The sequence below is a fragment of the Phyllobates terribilis genome, unplaced genomic scaffold (genome assembly GCF_046119375.1).
Source record: "Phyllobates terribilis strain yellow unplaced genomic scaffold, ASM4611937v1 Scaffold_5__5_contigs__length_657084704, whole genome shotgun sequence".
Lineage (NCBI taxonomy): Eukaryota > Metazoa > Chordata > Amphibia > Anura > Dendrobatidae > Phyllobates > Phyllobates terribilis.
In genome coordinates, this window is record NW_027362765.1 from 452,792,524 (window position 1) to 452,816,407 (window position 23,884).

The window sequence follows — 23,884 nt, forward strand, 5'->3', positions numbered from 1 at the left end:
ACACGATGCAGAAATGAAGCAGAAAATTTCTGCATAATTTCTGCATCTCCCTGGCAGAAAAAACGCATGCAGATTGACAAGCGCTTTCCAGGCGATTTTAGCATCACCTGGAAAGTGCTTGACAACTAGGTCACACTATATAAATCCATGCAAACAGCATATATAGTGTGACCCGAGAGAGTGTATATACTTACCTCCGATGGCCCGCGCTGTCCTGCTTACACTCCGTTCTCCCGGCTGCCAGCAACTTTGAATTGAAAGACCTGCCGACGTCAGCGTCACGTGACCCGTCACAAGACTCTGACGTCACCGCAGGTCCTACAACTCACTGCAAGTGCCGGGAACAAAGTACGAGCGCTGCGCGGGCCGACAGATGGTAAGTATATATATATTTTTTATTTTATTCTTGTTTTTACAGCTTTTTTAATGGTACCTGGGTGTGGATGAGACTCTCCTCTCCTCCACACCCGGGTACCATCCGCACATTAGAACGCACCAATTACGCAAGTACAGATGCGGTCTTGCGGAATTGGCGCGTTCTAATGCAAGTCAATGACGGCGAAATCGCCGCGTTTCCGCAAAATTATTTAATTAATTGACACGCCGCGGATTTTTGACCGCAGCGTTCACGCTGCGGAAAAATCCGTATCATGGGCACAGCACATGTGGATTTCAATTGGGGAACATTGCTTCCCTTCTACCATGCGTTTTTCATGCGTTTCCGCGGCGTTTACGCAACTGCAAAAACGCCGCGGAAACGCATGAAATACGCATCGTGTGAACTCAGCCTTAGTTTGGCAATTTTGTTTCTATTACTAAAGGTTCTTGGCTCCCCTGCAGATTCTCAGATTTGGCTATTAGTATATCTTCTGATTGATCAAAATATTATCGTTTTGCCATTAAGGGTAGAAATCGGCATTGGAAGTCATTGCAACTGATTTTCATCTGCCTCAGGGTAAGCCTGGACTCCAATCTCTCCTTCAATCCACACAGCCAAGCCCTTTCTACTTCCTGCCGACTCCAACTCAAAAATATCTCCCGGATCTGCACATTCCTCAACCACGAATCTTCAAAAACACTAGTGCACACCCTCATCATCTCCCGCCTCAACTACTGCAACCTCCTGCTCTGTGGCCTCCCCTCCAACACTCTCGCACATTTCCAATCTATCCTAAACTCTGCTGCCCGACTAATCCACCTGTCCCACGCTATTCCCCGGCCTCTCATCTCTGTCAATCTCTTCACTGGCTCCCCATTGCCAAGAGACTCCAGTTCAAAACCTTAACCATGACATACAAAGCCATTCGTAACCTGTCTCCTCCATATATCTGTGACCTAGTCTCCTGGTACTGACCTCCACGCAACCTCCGATCCTCACAAGATCTCCTTCTCTACTCCCCTCTTACCTCCTCTTCTCACAATCGCATACAAGATTTCTCTTGAGCATCCCCCTTACTCTGGAACGCTCTACCCCAACACATCAGACTCTCGCCTACCATGGAAACCTTCAAAAGGAACCTGAAGACCCACCTCTTCCGACCCAGCGTACAACCTGCAGTAACCCTCGCTCCACCATATCGCTGCATGACCAGCTCTGCCCTCACCTACTGTATCCTCACCCATCCCTTGTAGACTCTAAGCCCTCGTGGGCAGGGTCCTCGCTCCTCCTGTACCAGTCACTGACTTGTATTGTTCAAAGATTATTGTACTTATTTTTATTATGTATACCCCTTTCACATGTAAAGCGCCATAGAATAAATGGCGCTATAATAATAATAAATAATAATACAGTTTATATATAGACACAGTCTATATAAAACAGGAGAATAATTTGTATCGTCTTCTACTGATCACAAACAGTCTATAATATTGACCGGAGCTGCCATCACTGGTGATCAGTGTAAAGCAAGTGAACAAGGCACGTTCTGTGTAGCCCTTTGAGCCGGCAAGGAAAGTTAATACGATAAAAGTATAGGAAGAAGGGGTGCATTTTAGTTATGCTCATGTTCAGTTTTCTCCTTGTAAGATTTCGCTGTTGATTTGGTTGTGTTGATTTAAGTCTGGGATTCTTAACCTGAGGGGTTCAGACTTCTAACGATGAAGACAAAAAAATATATTCAACATACACCCCTCTAATAGGACCAAGATATAACTTAAAGGGGATGTTTCATGTGATGACATCTCTCTACTAAACTGTGATAATTCATGATTCTTGCTGAACATTTCCCCTGCAGTAACCAAAACTATGCAGCTGTTATGGTAAATAATTGTAAACTTTGTTTTGATTATCACGTTGACAACTTACTGTATATATCTTTGATAATTTTGTGTGTTTGTATTATCTTAATACATGTAATTCATAAAAGCAATAACACAGCGCGTTGTCTCTGATATAGAGGTGTCTGTGTTAAATTTTCTTTATTACAGAAGGCATAGGAAACTTGGTAGAACTAGTTTCAAGGAATTCAGCAGAATCCATAATTAACGACTTTGTTTTTCCCAACTTGCATATCTTTTTCCATAGATAATGTACTTAGCCATTGCCCTTTCTTCTATGGGTGTAATAAAATACTATGCTTGTTACTTGGCATCTGAGGGCCAGACACTGGCTGTGTTTGCTTTCTTGCCTCCGATGTATCGTTTTTATTTAATTGGACCAACAATGGCAGATCTGGAGAGGATTGGAATCACAAATCAAGTTAGCTCTCTGAAACGTCGCCGCACGGCTATTAAAGTCCATATTTTTTCAAAGAACTTTAGGAGTGCTGTCTGCCGTTTTTTTGCTATACTGTCTATACTTATGGATATCTGTTTGGGGACCTTGCACCTGATATTTTGAAGATATGGTGCTGTTCCAATTTTGACTCTCTATATCTACAGATTTATATATAGCGCAACATAATGTAACTGCACATTATGGTTGAGCCCCTCTGTCTATATAACACACGTATGTGTATATACGTATAGCATTCTCTCTTACTATATATAAATATGTATATGTACATAAATATACCTGTGTAATATATAATCACAACAAGAAGCTAATATCCTGTAACACTAGTTTCAAAAATAGGAAGATACCCAACATAATTTTAAAATAAATATTTTTATTTTATGCAATTTAAAACAAACATTAGAAAAATCCAGGTACTTTCAAAATACAACCACTACCAACCACAAGCTGAAATCACAATGACTGCCACAGATTTGTATTCTATAAATTAATGTTTACTTGCACCTATCCCCATATTAAAGGTGCAAAAAACCTGTAAAGTGCAAAGGCCAGGTTCATTTAACAAAAGGCCCTTTCATACCCCCCGTCCCATTGACCATCAATAGAAGTTATAGTATGTGAAAAACACAATTCCGTATACAAATATAAAGTGCAAGTGACCAAAATCTATTCAGGTATAAGTAGTCAAATATATACAGGGGTCAGGCTAGGGCTTTTTTGTTGATGTTTCTGCCATGTTATCATCTGTGTGACCAATGATATGGAGAATGTACTTACAGATTAGCAGTGTCAGAGAGTGGATGGTGGTGCCGGTCTTTTACGACGCCGTTTCGCCTTGGGCTTCTTCCAAAAGTACCTGGATTTTTCTAAAGTTTATTTTAAATTGCATACAATAAAAATATTCATTTTAAAATTATGTTGGGTATCTTCCTATTTTTGAAACTAGTGTAACAGGACACTACCTTCTTGTTGTGATTATATCATAATTGGGAAGCAATTATAATTGGACCTTGAGTGTATTATGTGTAATATATAGTAGTATACCGTATTTTTCGGACTATAAGATGCACCGGACCATAAGACGCACCCCAAATTTTAGGGTGGAAAATAGGAAAAAAAATATTTTTTATACGGGGTCCGTCTTATAGTCTGAATAGGTATCTTACTTGGGGGGCAGTGGAACTGGGGTCACAGGAGGCAGGGTCCTTCAGGAAGCCGGCGGAAGTAGAGGCATGCTGGTACCTGGTGGCTGGGGGCCTGGCGCTGGGGGCTTGGTGCTCTGGTACCTGGGGGCCTGGTGCCCTGATGCTGGGGGCCAGGGTGCTGGTGGACTGGTGCTTAGTACCTGGGGTGCTGGTGGCCTGGTACCTGGGGTGCTGAGGGCAGGGGTGATGGTGCCTGGTGGCCTCGTACCTGGGGTGCCAGGGAGCCGGGGGCCTGGTTCAGATGTATTGCTGTGGTGGCGGAGCGGCATCGCAGGGCGGCGGCGGAAGAAGAGGTGAGGCGGGCTGGAATCTGGCTGGGGGGGGTCGGGCCTGGCCGGGTACCAGGGCCGGTGTATTGCTGTGAGCGAAGTTTGCAGAGTGAGCGGCTTCCAGTGGCCACGGCCATCTTTCTGAAGTTGTGCTCTACAGGAAAATGGCCGCCGACTCGTGAGCGTGGGGAGCAGTGAATATTCATTTTCCTTAGCAGCAGGGACAGTGTAGGCTGCTGCCTCCTGTGCCCCGCTCTTCCACCACTCCCCCCCCCCCCGCACGTGTGTCCAAACTTTTGGTCTGTACTGTGTATATATATACACACACACAGTACTGACCAAAAGTTTGGACACACCTTCTCATTTAAAGATATTTCTGTATTTTCATGACTATGAAAATTGAACAAACATTCACACTGAAGGCATCAAAACTATGAATTACCACATGTGGAGTTATATACTTAACAAAAAAGTGTGAAACAACTGAAAATATATGTCTTATATTCTAGGTTCTTCAAAGTAGCCACCTTTTGCTCTGACGACTGCTTTGCACACCCTTGGCATTCTCTTGATGAGCTTCAAGAGGTAGTCACCGGAAATGGTCTTCCAACAGTCTTGAAGGAGTTCCCAGAGATGCTTAGCACTTGTTGGCCCTTTTGCCTTCACTCTGCGGTCCAGCTCACCCCAAACCATCTCGATTGGGTTCAGGTCTGGTGACTGTGGAAGTCAGGTCATCTGGCGTAGCACCCCATCACTCTCCTTCTTGGTCAAATACCCTTACACAGCCTGGAGGTGTGTTTGGGGTCATTGTCCTGTTGAAAAATAAATCATGGTTCAACTAAATGCAAACCGGATGGAATAGCATGCCGCTGCAAGATACTGTGGTAGCCATGCTGGTTCAGTATGCCTTCAATTTTGAATAAATCCTCAACAGTGTCACCAGCAAAGCACCCCCACACCATCACACCTCCTCCTCCATGCTTCACGGTGGGAACCAGGCATGTAGAGTCCATCCGTTCACCTTTTCTGCGTCGCACAAAGACACGGTCGTTGGAACCAAAGATCTCAAATTTGGACTCATCAGACCAAAGCACAGATTTCCACTGGTCTAATGTCCATTCCTTGTGTTCTTTAGCCCAAACAAGTCTCTTCTGCTTGTTGCCTGTCCTTAGCAGTGGTTTCCTAGCAGCTATTTTACCATGAAGGCCTGTTGCACAAATTCTCCTCTTAACAGTTGTTGTAGAGATGTGTCTGCTGCTAGAACTCTGTGTGGCATTGACCTGGTCTCTAATCTGAGCTGCTGTTAACCTGCGATTTCTGAGGCTGGTGACTCGGATAAACTTATCCTCAGAAGCAGAGGTGACTCTTGGTCTTCCTTTCCTGGGGCGGTCCTCATGTGAGCCAGTTTCTTTGTAGTGCTTGATGGTTTTTGCAACTGCACTTGGGGACACTTTCAAAGTTTTCCCAATTTTTCGCATTGACTGACCTTCATTTCTTAAAGTAATGATGGCCACTCGTTTTACTTTACTTTGCTGCTTTTTTCTTGCCATAATACAAATTCTAACAGTCTATTCAGTAGGACTATCAGCTGTGTAACCACCAGACTTCTGCACAACACAACTGATCGTCGCAACCCCATTTATAAGGCAAGAAATCCCACTTGTTAAACCTGACAAGGCACACCTGTGAAGTGAAAACCATTTCCGGTGACTACCTCTTGAAGCTCATCAAGATAATGCCAAGAGTGTACAAAGCAGTCATCAAAGCAAAAGGTGGCTACTTTGAAGAACCTAGAATATAAGACATATTTTCAGTTGTTTCACACTTTTTTGTTAAGTATATAATTCCACATGTGTTAATTCATAGTTTTGATGCCTTCAGTGTGAATGAACTTTTTTTCTCCCCAAATTTGGGAGGAAAATGGGGGGGGGTGTCTTATGGTCCGAACGCAACTTGCCGGTTGTCGTGGAGAGGGATCGCAGGGCGGCGCGGCGGCGGAAGAATAGGGGAGGTGGTCCGGTATCTGGCTGGGGGCCGAGCCTGGCCGGGTACCGGGGCCGGTATATTGCTGTGAGCGGAGTTTGCAGAGCAGAGTGAGCAGCTTCCGGTGGCCGCGGCCATGTTCCTGAAGCTGTACTCTACAGGAAAATGCATGTAATTTACCATGCAAATAGACAGCGTGTCTGAAACTCTTAACACATCAGGATGACAATCAGAGTGTCAGATATTAAAAGTAAAACACCCCTGTAGTTTCTGAGCTTAATAGCCATAATTAAAAAAAAAAATCTTATTCCTACTGGGATTTGAAATCTAACACTGTAGTTTCAGAGGCTGATGCCTTACCATTAAGCTATCCAGTCAAGTGATACTAACTGATAGCTTTTCTTGTCTTATGACATCAATCATGAAAATATTCAGGGTGACTAAAAGTCATTCTGATTCTGAAGTTTGAAGAAAGTCACACATCAAAATCAAGCATCATTTGAATTTGGCTTGCTTGCAGTCTGTATATAAGTCCCAATGAGTTTTAGACAAGTTTGCACGGAAAATCATATAACCAAATAGAACTCAGAGGTTTTTACAACTGAGTTTATAGCTCAGTGGTTAGTGTACTGGCGTTGGGACACAGAATTTTGGGTTCAAGTCCCATCAGCGAACAGTTACTTTTTTTTTTTTTTTTTTTATTATTATTACAGTTGTAAAAGTCACTCGTCAGAACCACTCGTCAGACAGGGTATTTAGCCTCAAACTGACATTATTCTGATGTTTGATTTTGACATCTGATCATGTCCTAAAATGGACACCGTACTAGACCCTTAGATCAGGAATAGGACAGACATTTATAGGACATTTCATAACTTTCCCAAATTCTTATGAAAAAATATTCCCCACAAACTGCATTGAACTAATGTACTCAATTTATTATATATTTTAGTAGTCGGAGTTCGTCCATTTTGTACCGACTCCACAGCCCTGAAATAAACAGTTAATTCAGTAGGCACATAAATATCAGTGCGGGCTCATACAAACAGATTACAGTCCTTTCTATTGGAGCAAACTTTATACAAAGTAGAGGTACATTCCTACCAATCTTGGTATCACATTCAGCCTCAGCTCCAGCAGCTTCCAGCGCCAAACAGACATGTTCATCTCCATGCACAGTTCACACTTAACAGGTTGCAGCTTCCACATGTTCTCTGCAGCACCAACACACCCACTGTACAGCTTTCCTAAGTGACTCGTGCAGTCTCCATTCAGAGAGAAACTAGGGCTTTGTCTCTCTCCCAGCTACAGCTCACATTTTGGCTGGTCACTCACCAGCTTCAGCACACTTGACTCTGCTCCATCCAGCAGAATGACACCTAGTGATCACTGGCCCTGGTTCTTAGTCAAAGCTAGTCAGGTGCATCAAGATCTGCAGTGCAAGGATTTAACCCTGTCCAACCTGACTTTGCTACACCCTCTATTTCCAAAACAGATAGCTGTGCCACATGTCTGGGAGTCATTAACTTTCCTCTGTTACTGAAACAACATTAGGCCAAATGTGTATGTTTTGGAGAGGCAGAAGACAGTTGTTGGTCACAATTTGCAAAAGGAGAGGGAACATTTTTCTTGAAGTGTTTCTTTCACAGTGCATCATCTAAAAAGTAGTGCTGTTATTACCGAGAGCTTTAGTCCATTTATTCTGTTCCGCCATTATTCTACGCGGCCCCTTACGCAGACTGCCCAATTCCTAAGCATCTGCTCTTTTGACTGAAAGTCAGTCTCTCTCTGCAAACCTAGGAAACTCCCATCATAGGTCGCATAGAGAGATCAGACAGTGTAGTACAATAGGACTGACGATGGCCAACCACCTAACATGTGGTCATGACCCTCCCTTGTGATGCCCATATGCCATACAAGAAATAATCGTCAGGTTAGAATTCATAGTAACAACCTTACCTTAAAGCTTCCAGTGCCTTCATCAGCCCTAAAAGAAAAACATAAAAACCTTTAATAAACCTACAAGGCAATCACCTAATTCCCAGGACAGACATTGTAAATTTTTTAAACGTTGGAAGCCGACGTGAAACTCTCTCCATATAATGACAAGTCTTTTCATTTGAGGTCCTAATGCACTTCCAGAACCATTTCATTGTCATAAATAATGCAGCGCGTCACGTGGACGACAAGCACTTCCAGCTCCTCGTATGGAGCAATCACTAAAGAAGGAAAAAAACAGGGTAGTGTGTCACAAGACCCACATCAGGGAAGGCGATTATATCCCAGGGAGTTCTTAACGTCAGCTTCAATACATCAGGGTAATTGAATCCATCCTAACCGGCGCTGCGAGGCCAAACCAGAGTGCAAAAATACTAATGAAGCAAAATATAATACAGCAGCTGTAACATACAGCACACAACAGAGGTAATGTTACCCAAATAAACACATGTTCACACTGCATGGACAAAGCATTAGGTCACTTGTCAATCACTGAATTCAGATGTTTCATTCAGTCCCATTGCACAGGTATATAAAATCGTTCTATGGAGATCACTGATACATCAGTGGCTCCGAGGACAGTGCTGCTAACAAGCCAGCATGTGAAATTTCTTCCTTAAATAATCCACGATCACCTGTGAATGATATTAATGAAAAATGGAAGAGATAATGCTATGGGGTCGCTATTCAGGGGTCGACCTAGGCCACTTCGTTCCAGTAACGGGAAATCTTAAAAGGGTATTCCCATCTCCAAGATGCTACCCCAATATATAGTAAATTTATAAGGGGTATTCCCATCTCCAAGATCCTATCCCAATATGTAGTAGGTGGAATAATATTAGCAAATACCTTCAATTAGAAATGTAGTATAGAATTTTTGATTCGCTATGTCTCTTTCCTCATGTGCAGGCATTGCAGGTCCTTAGGTATTCAGGGTTATGTCCACTGATAAAGTCACAGCTAGCTAGCTGCTAGTGGTTGTAACCGTGGATAGCTAAGGTCCTGCAATACCTCAACATGAGGTAAGAGAGATCGCGAATCAGAAAAACTATACTACATTTCTAATTAGAGGTATTTGCTAATATTATTATTATTACACCTACTACATATTGGGATAGGATCTTGGAGATGGGAATACCCCTTAAATAAAAAAAGTAGCGAATCAGAAAAACTATGCTACATTTCTATGTCTCTTTCCTCATGTGCAGGCATTGCAGGACCTTAGGTATCCATGTTTACGAGCACTAGAAACTAGCTGTCACTATATCAGTGGTTGTAACCATGGGTACCTAAGGTCCTGCAATGCCTGCACATGAGGAAAGAGACATAGCGAATCAGAAAAACTATACATTTATAATTGGAGGAATTTGCTAATATTATTGTTATTACACCTACAATATATTGGGGTAGGATCTTGGGAGATGGGATCCCTTTAATGCCTCAACATAGGAGACATTTTGAACAATTGTAGCTTCCAGCTTTGTGGGAACAGTTTGGAGAGGGCCCTTTTCTGTTTCCCGTTATTGTGCCCAAAGCAAGATCCATAAAGGCATGGTTGAAGGAGTTTGGTGTGGAAGAACGTGATTGGCCGCACAGAGCCCAGAACCTCAACCCCATCCAACATCATGGAGATGAACAACAATGGAGATTACAAGCCCGGCACAGTCTGACCTCACAAATGCTCTTCTGGATGAAGGTGTAAAAATTTCTACAAGACGTCTCCAAAATCTTGAAGAAAATCTTCCCAGAAGAGCTGAAGCGGTTATAGCTGTAAACGGTGGGGGGACTAGCTCCATATTAATATCTGTGGATTCAGAATGGGAGGTGATAAAAGCTCCTGCAGGTGTAATGTGGAGGCGGCACAACAGGTTTGTCCATACAGTGTACATATATGTGCTAAGGAATCTACATCCCTATAGTCATCAGTTATTCGGAGCCTCCACTGGACCCATCTCCCGTGACAATCTGAAAGGCTGCTGTACAGAGTAAATCACAGTTCGATGCAATCAGGTCCTCGTTTTTGGGATATTAATCCAGAAATGATCATCAAACCAAAAAAATAACTGATAACACTTTCCAATCCTGGGCAGGTATGTTCTTTAGAAGATAGATATTAGTGATGATCGAGTATGTTTTATTAACCCTTTCCGGCGAGCACACTCGGGTGCTCGCCGAATATTTCGGAGTGCTCGAGATTTCTTTTATTAGGGATGAGAATCTTGCATTTATCACTTTATGTTTTGGTGAAAGAGAAAGATTCCTAGAACCTGATGCAACACCAAGTACACATGAAGACAGGAGATTAAGAGATGACCCACCCTGTAACCAATGCTGGTGTCTTCTGCCCCCTTGTGGTCATCGTTTAACATTTAGAATACAGAATAAGAGCTCAGTCAGAAGGTGATGATTTTTCTCGCATCTGAAAGCTATCCCATGTTTTCATTGATGAGACTGATCTGTGACACGGATCAATAACCAGACATGTCACCAGGATTATGTGTGGACCATTCGGTCTGCAAAAATACACGGACATGTGTACAGCTCGATAGACAACAATCAGTACGAGTTCTATCTGTGAAAACCACTGATTGTACTGGTAAGTGAAAAACTGACGTCTGAACGAGGCCCAATAGTGGAATAGGTATTGTGTAATGTCTATGAGAAAAAAAAGGCAGATTCTCGTAAATACTGAATGGTCTTCTTTAGGCTTTTCTGCAGACGTTTTGCAAAATGCCTTGTGAAAAAAAAGAAAAAGAAAAATTGAAGTGCAGGATCCTGAAGGAAACCACTCCATTCTGAGCAAATGTCCAGTAAAAAAAACAACTATTCAAAACAGCTTCAAGAAAAAAAAAAAATCCTCCTAAAAAAAATCCAAAGGACTGGAGAGTTTCCAGAAGCGTTTTCTGGTTGAAAAACTCATGGTTTTTGAACGCCTCAAAAAAATCTGTGTGAACATGGCTTTAGATGCCTACAACATTTCCAAAGAAACATGAATCGAACCCTTAGAGAAATGTCTGATCATCAGTGCGATCTGTAAGGAACGCAAATCCTGATAGCTAATGTAAATTCCAATATACAGCTAATGGTGGTGGCACGAGTGTGCAGCATTAATTCTTGCAGTGTGTGCAGTGGAGCAATGATATCACAGTGGGCAGCTCCGTCCACTATCCAGATGAGCACTTGGAGCTGCGCACAGGACTGGCCTGAGGTTTAATATGGCTGTCTGACCCCGGGATTGGTGTGCTTACTCGCAGATATCCCTTTTTTATATAAGAAAACAGGGAAAATTTATTTTTGTACTAGACACTAGTGATGAGCAAGCACTAAAATGCTCGGGTGCTCGAAGCTCGCGTTGAGCACATTGGAATACTCGGGTGCTCGACCCGAGCAAAGAGCCCAATGCAAGTCTATGGGAAACTCGAGCATTTCTCTGGCGGTGTCCCCCCCCCCCCCCGGCGGTCTGCAGAAGGTCAAAAATTGCCCAAATCGATGGAAAAGGTGCTCGATTAAACGTCAGGCAGGCAGAATATATAGGCAGGCAGGGTATATAGGAAGGTGCATGAAAAACATAGCAGAGCACTTGGAACAAACTAGTGCCCTCCGATTTTCATGCACCCGTCTCTTTTAAAAAGCCGGCAATTCAGCAGCGGCATACACCGGTACCCGACAATTTAGAACAGAAAGAATAGAGCATCACACATAGATTAGATAGATAGAAACATGTCAGTCACATATATATTAAGTACAGTGATAGTGTTGGTTACTGTAGTTGTCATTTAGTGTTAAAATAAAGGATTTATTAAAAATAAAATTGACGTGGGGTTCCCCGTATTTTAGTCTCTAGCGGAGGTTAAGCAGACGACTGGGGCAGATGTTTGAAGCCTGGGAAGGGGGTAATACCCACGGAGCTTCCCAGGCTACTAATATCAGCCCCCAGCTGAATACCTAGCCTTTACCAGCTATTAAAATGGGGGACCCCAAAAAAAAATGACGTGGAGTCCCCCTTATTTTAATAGCTAGCAAAGGCTAGGCAGACAGTTGGGGGCTGATATTAATAGCCCAGTAAGGGTGCCATGAATATTGGCCCCCTCCCAGGCTAGAAACACCAGCCGTCAGCCGCCCCAGAAATGGCGCATCCATAGGATGCGCCAATTCTGGCACTTAGCCTCACTCTTCCCACTGCCCTGTAGCGGTGGCAGTGGGGTAATAGGGCTGGGGTTGATGTTAGATTATAATGCCAGCTGACATCAAGCCCAGGTTAGTAATGGAGAGGCGTCTATAAGACACCCCCATTACTAACCCCATAGTCAAAGTTAAAAAAAAACCACAAACACCCAGAATAAAGTCCTTTAATTGAAATAAACACACAATTCTTTATTGTTCTAAATTAAACCATACTTACCATCACGCCCATTCCAGCTGAAGCCAACGATCTCCTGCAATAAAAGTAAAATAATAAACCAACCTCATCCTTACCTTTCCATGGTTCCCAGGACGGCTCCAGCTCTGCTACACTCATATGACAGGCTGGATCACAGCTGAAAGCTGCCATCCAGCTTGCCATGCCGCAGACACTGAGAAAGCGCAGGCATGCTTGCGCTCCTCAGTGTCTGGCTGTGACGGCATCCAGATGAGCCGAGTTCATGTCCAATGAACTCAGCTCACCTCATGCACGTCACTGACAGCGTGGGAGAAATCTCCTGCCCATGCAGTGAGCGTAAGAGAATTCTCCTACGCTGTCAGTTGGTTTATTATTTTACTTTTATTGCAGAAGACATTGGCTTCAGCTGGAATGGGCATGATGGTAAATATGGTTTAATTCAGAACATTAAAGGACTTTATTCTGGGTGTTGTGTTTTTTTTTAATACTTTACTAGAAATTCATGGCGGTCATGTCTAATATTGGCGTGACCCCATGAATTTTGGGCTTAGGGCCAGCTGATAATGCCAAGCTGGCCCTAACCCCTTTATTACCCAGTGAGCCACCGCACCAGAACCCAGGATGAGTTGGGTACAGCGCCAGAAGATGGCGCTTATATGAACGAGCCATTTTCCGGCGTGGCTGCGGACTGCAATTTGCAGCGGGGGTGGGGCAGAAATCTTGGGCCTCCCTGCGCTGCGGATTCCAGCCCCAAGATGCCTAGTTGTACCTGGTTGGACACAAAAATAGGGAGAAGCCCCACGTATTTTTTTTTTTAATTATTTCATTAAATTCATGAAATAATAATAAAAAAAAGGGCTTCCCTATATTGTTGTGTCCGGCTAGGTACAAATAGGCAGCTGGTGGTTGGGGGCAGCCCGTTCCTGGATGCTATACCTGGCTGGACACAAAAATAGGGCGAAGCCCCACGTCAATTTTTTTTATATTATTTCATGAATTTCATGAAATAATTAAAAAAAAATTGACGTGGGGCTTCGCCCTATTTTTGTGTCCAGCCAGGTACAACTAGGCAGCTGGGGGCTGGAATCCGCAGCGCAGGGAGACCCAAGCTTTCTGCCCCCCCACCCGCTGCAAATTGCAGTCCGCAGCCACCCCAGAAAATGGCCCGTTCATAGAAGCGCCATCTTCTGGCGCTGTACCAAACTCATCCAGGGCCCTGGTGCGGTGGCTCACTGGGTAATACACTGTGTTCCAAATTATTATGCAAAAAATATTTTCTCAGATTTTCCCAAATTACCTATATGAATTGCAGTCATTGTAATTTTCCAGTCAAATAACTATTAGAGTACAATTGAAAGGTTTTTGCACAAACTGCCTATGATAACAGTATATTTAAAAAAAAATAAAAAACTCAAACTGCACTCAAAATGCATGTTCCAAATTATTATGCACAGCAGAGTTTTCAACCTTTTTATTTTAATAAAGAACAAAAAAATGGTCATTTTTGAAATTATAAGCATTAGCAGGTTATCACAAACTGAAATCAAACAGTTTTCAACTCAAAACTTTATTCTAGGTGATGTTACATTTGCACATAGGACCCCTTGTTCGAAAGGAGCTTCTGAACTCTCTAGTCCATTCAATTTGTCAGGTTTTGGATGGTTTCTGCTTCATTTGTTTTGCATGAGGACAGAATACCCTCCCAGAGCTGTTGCTTAGATGTGAACTGCCTCCCACCATCATAGACACTCCTTTTGATGGTGCTCCAGAGGTTCTCAATGGGGTTGAGGTCAGGGGAGCATGGGGGCCACACCATAAGTTTGTCCCCTTTTATGCCCATAGCAGCCAGAGATGCAGATGTGTTATGTGCAGCATGAGACGGGGCATTATCATGCACTGGCACTTAGCCTCGCTCTTCCCACTGCCCTGTAGCGGTGGCAGTGGGGTAATAGGGCTGGGGTTGATGTCAGCTTATAATGCCAGCTGACATCAAGCCCAGGTTAGTAATGGAGAGGCGTCTATAAGACACCCCCATTAGTAACCCCATAGTCAAAGTTAAAAAAAAAAACCCACAAACACCCAGAATAAAGTCCTTTAATTGAAATAAACACACAATTCTTTATTGTTCTAAATTAAACCATACTTACCATCACGCCCATTCCAGCTGAAGCCAGCGATATCCTGCAATAAAAATAAAATAATAAACCAACATCATCCTTACCTTTCCATGGTTCCCAGGACGGCTCCCGCTCTGCTACATTCACATGACAGGCTGGATCGCAGCTGAAAGCTGCCATCCAGCTTGCCATGCCGCAGACACTGGGAAGCGCAGGCATGCTTGCGCTCCTCAGTGTCTGGCTGTGACGGCATCCAGATGAGCCGAGTTCATGTCCAATGAACTCAGCTCACCTCATGCACGTCACTGACAGCGTGGGAGAATTCTCCTGCGCTTACCGTGAGCGCAGTAGAATTCTCTCACGCTCACCACATGGGCAGGAGAATTATCCCACGCTGTCAGTGACGTGCATGAGGTGAGCTGAGTTCATTGGACATGAACTCGGCTCATCGGGATGCCGTCACAGCCAGAAACTGAGGAGCGCAAGCATGCCTGCGCTTCTCAGTGTCTGCGGCATGGCAAGCTGGATGGCAGCTTTCAGCTGCGATCCAGCCTGTCATGTGAATGTAGCAGAGCGGGAGCCATCCTGGGAACCATGGAAAGGTAAGGATGATGTTGGTTTATTATTTTATTTTTATTGCAGGAGATCGTTGGCTTCAGCTGGAATGGGTGTGATGGTAAGTGTGGTTTAATTTAGAACAATAAAGAATTGTGTGTTTATTTCAATTAAAGGACTTTATTCTGGGTGTTTGTGTTTTTTTTTTAACTTTGACTATGGGGTTAGTAATGGGGGTGTCTTATAGACACTTCTCCATTACTAACCTGGGCTTGATGTCAGCTGGCATCAACCCCAGCCCTATTACCCCACTGCCACCGCTACAGGGCAGTGGGAAGAGCGAGGCTAAGTGCCAGAATTGGCGCATCCTATGGATGCGCCATTTCTGGGGCGGCTGACGGCTGGTGTTTCTAGCCTGGGAGGGGGCCAATATTCATGGCACCCTTCCTGGGCTATTAATATCAGCCCCCAGCTGTCCGCCTAGCCTTTGTTAGCTATTAAAATAGGGGGGACCCCACGTCATTGTTTTGGGGGGTCCCCCATTTTAATAGCTGGTAAAGGCTAGGTATTCAGCTGGGGGCTGATATTAGTAGCCTGGGAAGCTCCGTGGGTATTACCCCCTTCCCAGGCTTCAAACATCTGCCCCAGTCATCTGCTTAACCTCCGCTAGAGACTAAAATTACGGGGAACCCTACACCAATTTTTTTTTTAATAAATCCTTTATTTTAACACTAAATGACAACTACAGTAACCAACACTATCACTGTACTTATTATATATGTGACTGACATGTTTCTATCTATCTAATCTATGTGTGATGCTCTATTCTTTCTGTTCTAAATTGTCGGGTACCGGTGTATGCCGCTGCTGAATTGCCAGCTTTTCATGTTTCACTGTGAGCACTGTTCCCATCGATTTGGGCAATCACTGTAATGCCACAACCACCATGGCAGCAGCATTACAGTGAGTGGCAGACAATCCCTGCATGATTGGTGCTCTAAATAGCGCCAAACATGCAGGACGGGGACCCAAGCTCTGGCCCGAGCATCTCGAAAGTACTCGGTGAGCTCCGAGCATCTCGAGTACGGAGATGCTCGGGCGGGTACCGAGCAGTGGCGAGCATGCTCGCTCATCACTACTAGACACAGCTCTGTCCAACTATGTACGAAACAGAAGGCCATAATCCACCAACGCAAGAGACGCTCCTTGTTAGCTGCTTATAGAGGGGTCCTGAGAGAGGGACTTTCCTCTATAACATCCATATGCTGCCTGTAAAGGAAATCTGTCAGCCCAGACTGATGATATAACGTAAGTACATACTGTAGCCTTGTAAGGGAAAAAGTCCTCCTCCATACAAAAATAAAAATATTGCTCTTTTAGTGGTTTAATTTCTACAGAAACTGAGAATTTGCTGGTTTGCCTACACCAAAATGTGAAGACCCAGGGTCTTTAGTGGGCATAATACTACTCAGGGTGAGGGTAAGACATTGTGGCAATACTTTATTAAGCCACCAAACGGACAATAAAACACATAGAATCATCCCAGCAAATACCCAAGATGGTATAATATTACACAGTCTCACCCTTCCTTTTCCGCCCGCCTGAGATAGAACCGCTGAGACTTTGGAGACTTCCAGGGCCGACTACATCAACTTGTGCCACCCCCTTCCCTGCGCTTCTGGAGGGTTCCCACAGAGAGAAGGTAGCGGGAAGCTTAGGAAGCTGACAATCCATCGAGGTACAAGACCAGGAAACTCGAGGGTCCCACCTTGGGCTCTCCGAGAGTTTCCATGGGGCCAGATGACCGGCTGGTCTCAATCTGGCTTCTCCAAATGTCTCCATGGGTTCCAGGCGACCGGAGGGTCCCTCCTGGCAACCCCAAACAACATATCCATGGGGCCAGGTGACTTCATCGTCCCAACTTGGTCTCCCCAAATGTATCCATGGGTTCTCTGATGGTCAGTGGAGCAGATCTGTATCTTTCCAGTCAGGGCCGTGTACACTTAGGCTGGAATCATGTAGAATCCAAATCTATGTCTCTTTAGATAAAGCCATACTACCAAGTTGATGGTCTTAAAAAGTGACTCTCTGATTCTACTTCAAATCTCACTGCTACAGAGGCATATGTTCTTTAAATAGTTCACATTTTTTCTGTCAGGTACACATCCACAGGGCAAGGGTTAGGGAGGGTATTATTCCACAGGGCTCAGGTTTCACTGTTTGAGCCTTTAATCAATTTACATAGTTGGTATAGCAGGGGGCTCTTGTAAATAAACTAGCTAGCTTAATATAATATGCAATTAGCATAGTAAGAAACATCATTGTTGTCTTCTCCTGGTTCTGAAACAATCAGGGTTACACAAATACTGGTCTGTCCTTCTTGACCAGCCATAGAAACACACATACATTCACAAGTCAACACAAACACAATAGGGTATTTCTCTTGGCTTATCAAATCTAGATGTCCGGCTGAATAAGATTACAAGCTGTATCGTCACACCTAGTGCAAGCATAGTTGGCAGAGAAATCTCAGCGCAGCCAGTGCTGTCAATCACAAATGAGAAAGACGAGGCATGCAAAACATCTTCGTGGCCACGCCCAGGATGCACTAAGCACCATAATTAGCATATCTGATTAAACTTCAGTTTCTGCAGAAGAGGCAGCGATTACAACACAAAAAAATATGCGCATACAGAGTTTTTCGAGGAGTTTTTGAAGAAGAAATAATTCTCAAAAACTAAGTAATGCTCAGTTTCTGCACCAAAAATCCAGCAAAAATACCCCCTCTGCACATAACCCTAATGGCTCCTACAAACATCCATGGAACTCGGTCTAAGCACAAACTGCAAAGCATTGCACGGACGGTGCATGGGTGTGCTCACCAGAATTGGACAGTCTCCTACATGTCTATGAGACTGTCGCGTTCAGCTCAGGAGGCCCGCGGACAGTCCGTGCTTAGACCCAGTTTTACAGAAGTCTACCGGAGGCCTGAAAGTGTGATTTTAATGAGGGCTATATCTCCACAAACTTATGTGCTTAGTTTATACTGTCAGTTTTGGCAAACAGACTCCCTTTCATGCTGTTAGACGTGTCATTGATAGATTAGCACACATTACTTACCCCGTAACAAAAATAAATAAAATAATTACATAATAAAATAAATTAAAAAGAAAAAAATTAAAGTTTACTCACCCAATAAATTCCAGAAGAAGAGACACATCCAGCTCTGGTGGAATCTGGAATAAAGGACCAAGAGGTTTCTTTTGTCTTCCTCGACCAGTGGACACAGAATGTGGCACTACTGTGTATAAAGAGAAATAAATATAATACATGTATATGTATAAAGAAACAAAGATAATACATAGGACAGTAATAATAGTAATATAGAAAGTAAAAATAATATGAGTGGTGCAGGAAAATAATTGGGCCTGGTGCAAAAATAATAATAATAATAATCTTTTTATTTATATAGCGCCAACATATTCCGCAGTGCTTTACAATTCAGACAATTTACAGACATTATTGGCACTGTCCCCATTGGGGCTCACAATCTACATTCCCTATCAGTATGTTAAAAATGTACGCTACTCACCAGGTTTAGGCACCTCAAGACCTCTTTCTCTGTAGAAATCATACATTTGATTTTTCTCACCTAAAAGAAAAAAAAAAATTATATATCTATATATTTTACATTGTACGAGAAGCGTTTATATCAATAATTGAGCTACATAGTCAGACAATAGGGCAGATAAAAGAAAAGTAATGCAAAAGGAAATGAGGAGTAGCTGCTCCTGTGACGTGATCGCATGGCGCCAATGACCTGGGGAATCACATTACCAAGTCAATTTTATCATTTAGAAATAAAAATTAAAAAAAACAAATTGTGGAATTCCACTTTTTTTTTGCAATTTTACTGCACCTGGAATTTTATTTCCCATTGTCCAATACACTATATGGTAAAATCAATGGTGTCATTGGTATAACTCGGTCAGCAAAAAATAAACCCGCACATGGCCATATTGATGGACATATATGAAAAAAAAATGGCTCTTGGAAGAAGGGAAGGAAAATAAATAACAAAAGAAATGGTTGGGGGGTGAAGGGGTTAAAATGACTAGCAGTCCCATGTAAGAGACAGATTTTCTACTTTCACTAGAGTTCAATTCATCAAAGGTTTGCGATATCTTAAAAAGTTTCAATCATGAAAAAAATCAGAAAAATGAAAACCACAATAAGTGAGTAAACATCAAAAATGATGAAGACTAAAAACTATTTGCATAATAATGGAAAAACCATAATGAATTTGAAGCAAACAAACATTCCAAAAAAAAAAAAATGGTGTTATGAATGTATGTGACTCTTGAGGGGCTACAGACAGCACATTAGTGACTAAACTCACTGCATGCAAGACGCTTTACATAGGAAGAATCAGCAGCATTGCAAAAGATAAAAATCCACAGAATAATCTGCATCCAAAGTGGATTTTTTTGTAGATTTTACAGTATATCATTTTAAGTCAAGCGAAAAGAAAGAAACACTCACGATCTTCTAAATTAACGACTAATTTGAAGACCAGGTCCTGCAGCTGTCTATCCAACCTAAAAAATAAATGATTACACAATTATTCCGTGTGCAAAGCAAACAGGTCTGCATTGCCCATATACTATATGCCAGCGACAGACGCTTTAATCTTGGAAGATGGCACCAAACGCTGCAGATTCTGTTCATTTCTATTGAATACATAAGGATGCCAAATGAGGCAGAAAGAAAATATTTTCTTCCCCCATCTCCCCCTCATTTACAACTCGTAGTCTGGAGAAAAATACTGACTTTATAGCACCCAAGCCCTGGTCATTTTCAGTGCAACATGTGTTAAAGAGGACCCATCACCAAATTTTTTATATTGAACTGGACACACAATGTAATAGTGGATGCAGACAGGAATAAAACATTTATTTGTTTTTTGTTTTATCTTGCCTCTCTGTTGCGGAGAAATTAGCAATAAAAGTATTTGTCACCTAATGAGTTAACTTTAGTTAAGACAAGTGGGTTGGATCACACAGTTTTCACTTGGGGCATGTACTTCTTCCTCCTGTAGGACGCTGACCAATCATAAGCAGGCAGCAAAACACTGGAGAAAGAAGAACACGCCCCCACCATAGCTTAGGTTTCTCAGTGTGTGAGATATAAGTATACAAAGATGATCTCCTAGTCTATCCACCTGCATAATTAGACAGTGCTGGGAGATTAGAGCACAGTTCTAACACCTTTCAGATAAGGTTCCTGTGGGGGGGACGGGCATCATAGCTGAGTTTAGCTGTGTCACAATATAAACCCTTCTACCAGCTCTCCTACTCTCACAGCACGATCAGCTCTGTTGTACTGCCACTTCCCCCACACTGTCTGTCTGGAGATGAGTCAGTAATCTCACTTATGTCTGCTGTGCTCAAAAGTTGCTTTGAACACAATAGACAAAGTGTAGCCCCATCTCTGGACAGCAAGTGTGGAAGGAGAGCCAGTACAGCAGAGCTGATAGAAAGGATTACAATGTGACACAACTAAGGCTGTGTGCCCACGATGCGTTTTTTTTAAGCGTTTTCGCAGCGGCAAAAACGCTGCAGAAACGCTTAAAAAACGCATGGTAGAAGGCCTGCCATGTCCCCCAATGATAATCTGCATGTGCTGTGCACATGCTGCGGAGATTTCCGCTGCGGATTATCATTGCGGAAAAAAACGCAGCACTACTAATTATTTTGCGGAAGTGCTGCGTCTTCGCCGCCATTGACTTGCATTAGAACGCGCCAATTCCGCAAGACTGCATCTGTACTTGCATAATTGGCGAGTTCTAATGTGCGGATGGTACCCGGGTGTGGAGGAGAGGAGAGACTCATCCACACCCAGGTACCATTAAAAAAGCTGTAAAAAAAAGAATAAAATAAAAAATAAATATATACTTACCTTCTGGCGGCCCGCGCTGCGCTCCTCCTTGCTTCCCGGCACTTTGCGATGGAATGAAGGACCTGCGCTGACGTCAGAGTCATGTGACGGGTCACGCGACGCTGACGTCGGCAGGTCCTTCACTCTACCGCTGCCGGCAGCCGGGACCGAGCGAAGCAAGACAGCGCGGGCCATCGGAGGATAAGTATATATTTATTTTTTTATTTTTTGACATTCTCTTGGGTCACACTATATAAATCCATGCTGTTTGCATGGATTTATGATTTATATAGTGTGACCAAGTTGACAAGCACTTTCCAAGTGGTGCTAAAATCACTTGGAAAGCGCTTGACACCCGCATGCGGAAATGCAAGTGAAGAACGCTTCACATCCGCTTGTCCCTGGCAGGAAAACGCATGTACAATCCGCATGTACACTCCGCATGCGTTTTGTCTACCAGGGAGATGCAGAAACGCTCAGGAAAAAATCCGGAGCATTTCTGCATCGTGGGCACATAGCCTAAATGAAACTGTGCTGCCCCTCTGTCCACTTGGACCTTATCTGAAAGGTGTTACATCTCTACTCTTAGAATCATAGAATGGTAGAGTTGGAAGGGACCTCCTGGGTCATCTGGTCCAACCCCCTGCTCAAAGCAGGATTCACTAGATCATCTCAGACAGATGTCTGTCCAGCCTCTGTTTGAAGACGTCCATTGAAGGGGAACTCACCACCTCTCGTGGCAGCCTGTTCCACTCATTAATCACCCTAACTGTCAAAAAGTCAAAAAGTTTATCTTGTAGTACTGTCTAATCATACAAGAGGATAGACAAGGAGAACAGCTCTGTATCTTTACACACAGTGTCCAGCAGCACGCTCCTGTGCAGGAGTACTTCTCTCTGCCCTTTCGAGGGCAGAGTAAAGTACTGTAGTGCGAATGCACAGGAAAAGGCCGCCAAAGAGCCACGGTGCATGCACACTGCTGTACTTTACTCTCCCCTTGACAGCGCAGAGAGAAGTACACCTGCGCAGGAGCGCAATGCCGGAGACCCTGTGTGAATGACATAGAATGTGTCGTCCACAAGAAGCGGTGTAGGAGGACGGCATCGAAAGAAGAGGGGAGGCACTGGATCAAGACCAGTGACGCCCATTGGACCCGACCGCCCCTTAGGTGAGTATAATAAAAGGCATTTTAATAGTCTTGCTGCTGTATTGAGGGTTTATTATATATATATATATATATATACACACACATATGCAGCCACTATTATACTGTGTGTCCAGTTCAACATGTAAAATTTGTAATAGGTTCTTTTTAATTATTTGCATGGATCATCACAAATGCTCGCTCCTAAGCAGCGGGCACGGCAGATTCCTATAGTGCTTTGTCCTACACCATTCGCAGACCCCCAGTGTTGTGCTTGCTTATTGCACGACCCCCTAGCGTGAGCGGTTCTTGGGTAGGTTGGTACTTGCCGGGGCCTACAAACCCATATTGAGGTTATACTTTCTTTTTATTCTCTACTTAGGGAAACTCAATATTCTGTTATGACATAAAGCACGACACGGGCATGCTCTCCTCGGTGTCATTGTCTGCTCACTAAGACCCTGCACAAGGCATCCTAATCTTTATTATGATGCAGACAAAAAATACCGCATCTGTGGTAGATGTGGACACCCATTGGGTTTCCCATGTGGAGCGACATCTTAGAGGGGGGTATGAATGGTGTTCAAAAGTAACAAATAAGACAAAAAAGATCAATAGTCAGTGAAAACGGACAGCACTAAGATGCAACTGTGATGCCACCAGGGCGCTGAGTTTTTCACACACCCATAGACCTTTATTGGCGAGTTTGATTCACGACTTTGATTTTTTTTGTTTTATAGTGGAAACTGGGCCAGTAATAAAACATGGACATGTGAACAGACCCCTACAACTCTTATATGAATCACAGCCGTCTGAATGAGGTTTTACGCAGTAATAACACCCACCTGATGTTATAAAGCGGCTGTGTTTGATGCACTATAACATTGCATTTCGGACACCGATTACTGTAATAGAAGTGCCGCACAATACAGCTTTTACAAACTGGAACAAAAACAACAGAAAAAAAACATTACTATAGAGTTGGTAGAATACCACCGATTTCAGCAAAATTAAAATATTTTTATATTACATTTTATATGTTGCCTAATTTAAGGGGTTGTCCACTAATGGACAACCCCGGCGTATCAGGAGCCCAATTACAATAATAAGCCTAAAGGCCGCAGCTGACAAGTGACACAACAAGTCACGTCACTTATTATATTAATTGGCTCCTAAATTTTCTGGCAGTGGACAACCCCTTTAAATGGGTGGTCCATATACTGTATATACTTACCTGATGAAAGGGAAGGGCCGTCCATGAAACGCGTAGTGTCTATATACTGTGTATGAGCCAAAGATGAGAGTGGTGGACACCTACAACACACCGCCATGTATGATTCCGCAGCCCAGTACTTACATGTATGTAGGCATTCGGTTATGGTAGTGGCATCGATGAAGTAACCCTGGCATATGGAGCACAAGATGTAGGGATTCAGGTCAGCGAGGCCAATCATATGCTGTGGGTACAGAATAAGGAGACAGTATCTCACCATGACACGCGTAGAAAGGTAAGAGTACTACTGGTTTATTTCTGTTCTGGTTACTTTAAGAATTAAAATAC

At 43.3% G+C, this 23,884-nt stretch overlaps 1 protein-coding gene across 1 annotated transcript in view; it reads right to left on the reverse strand.

Annotated features, from left to right (window-relative positions):
- Nucleotides 1-23,884, reverse strand: part of PCGF6 (polycomb group ring finger 6) — a 56,321-nt gene that overhangs the window by 25,636 nt on the left and 6,801 nt on the right. Inside the window, exons 2-7 of the mRNA XM_073685336.1 lie at nt 23,681-23,780; nt 23,169-23,265; nt 19,785-19,840; nt 18,835-18,894; nt 18,435-18,543; nt 8,151-8,178 (exon numbers count right to left, since the gene is read on the reverse strand). Coding sequence (XP_073541437.1) covers nt 8,151-8,178; nt 18,435-18,543; nt 18,835-18,894; nt 19,785-19,840; nt 23,169-23,265; nt 23,681-23,780 — 450 coding nt within the window. The remainder of the gene's footprint in view (nt 1-8,150; nt 8,179-18,434; nt 18,544-18,834; nt 18,895-19,784; nt 19,841-23,168; nt 23,266-23,680; nt 23,781-23,884) is intronic.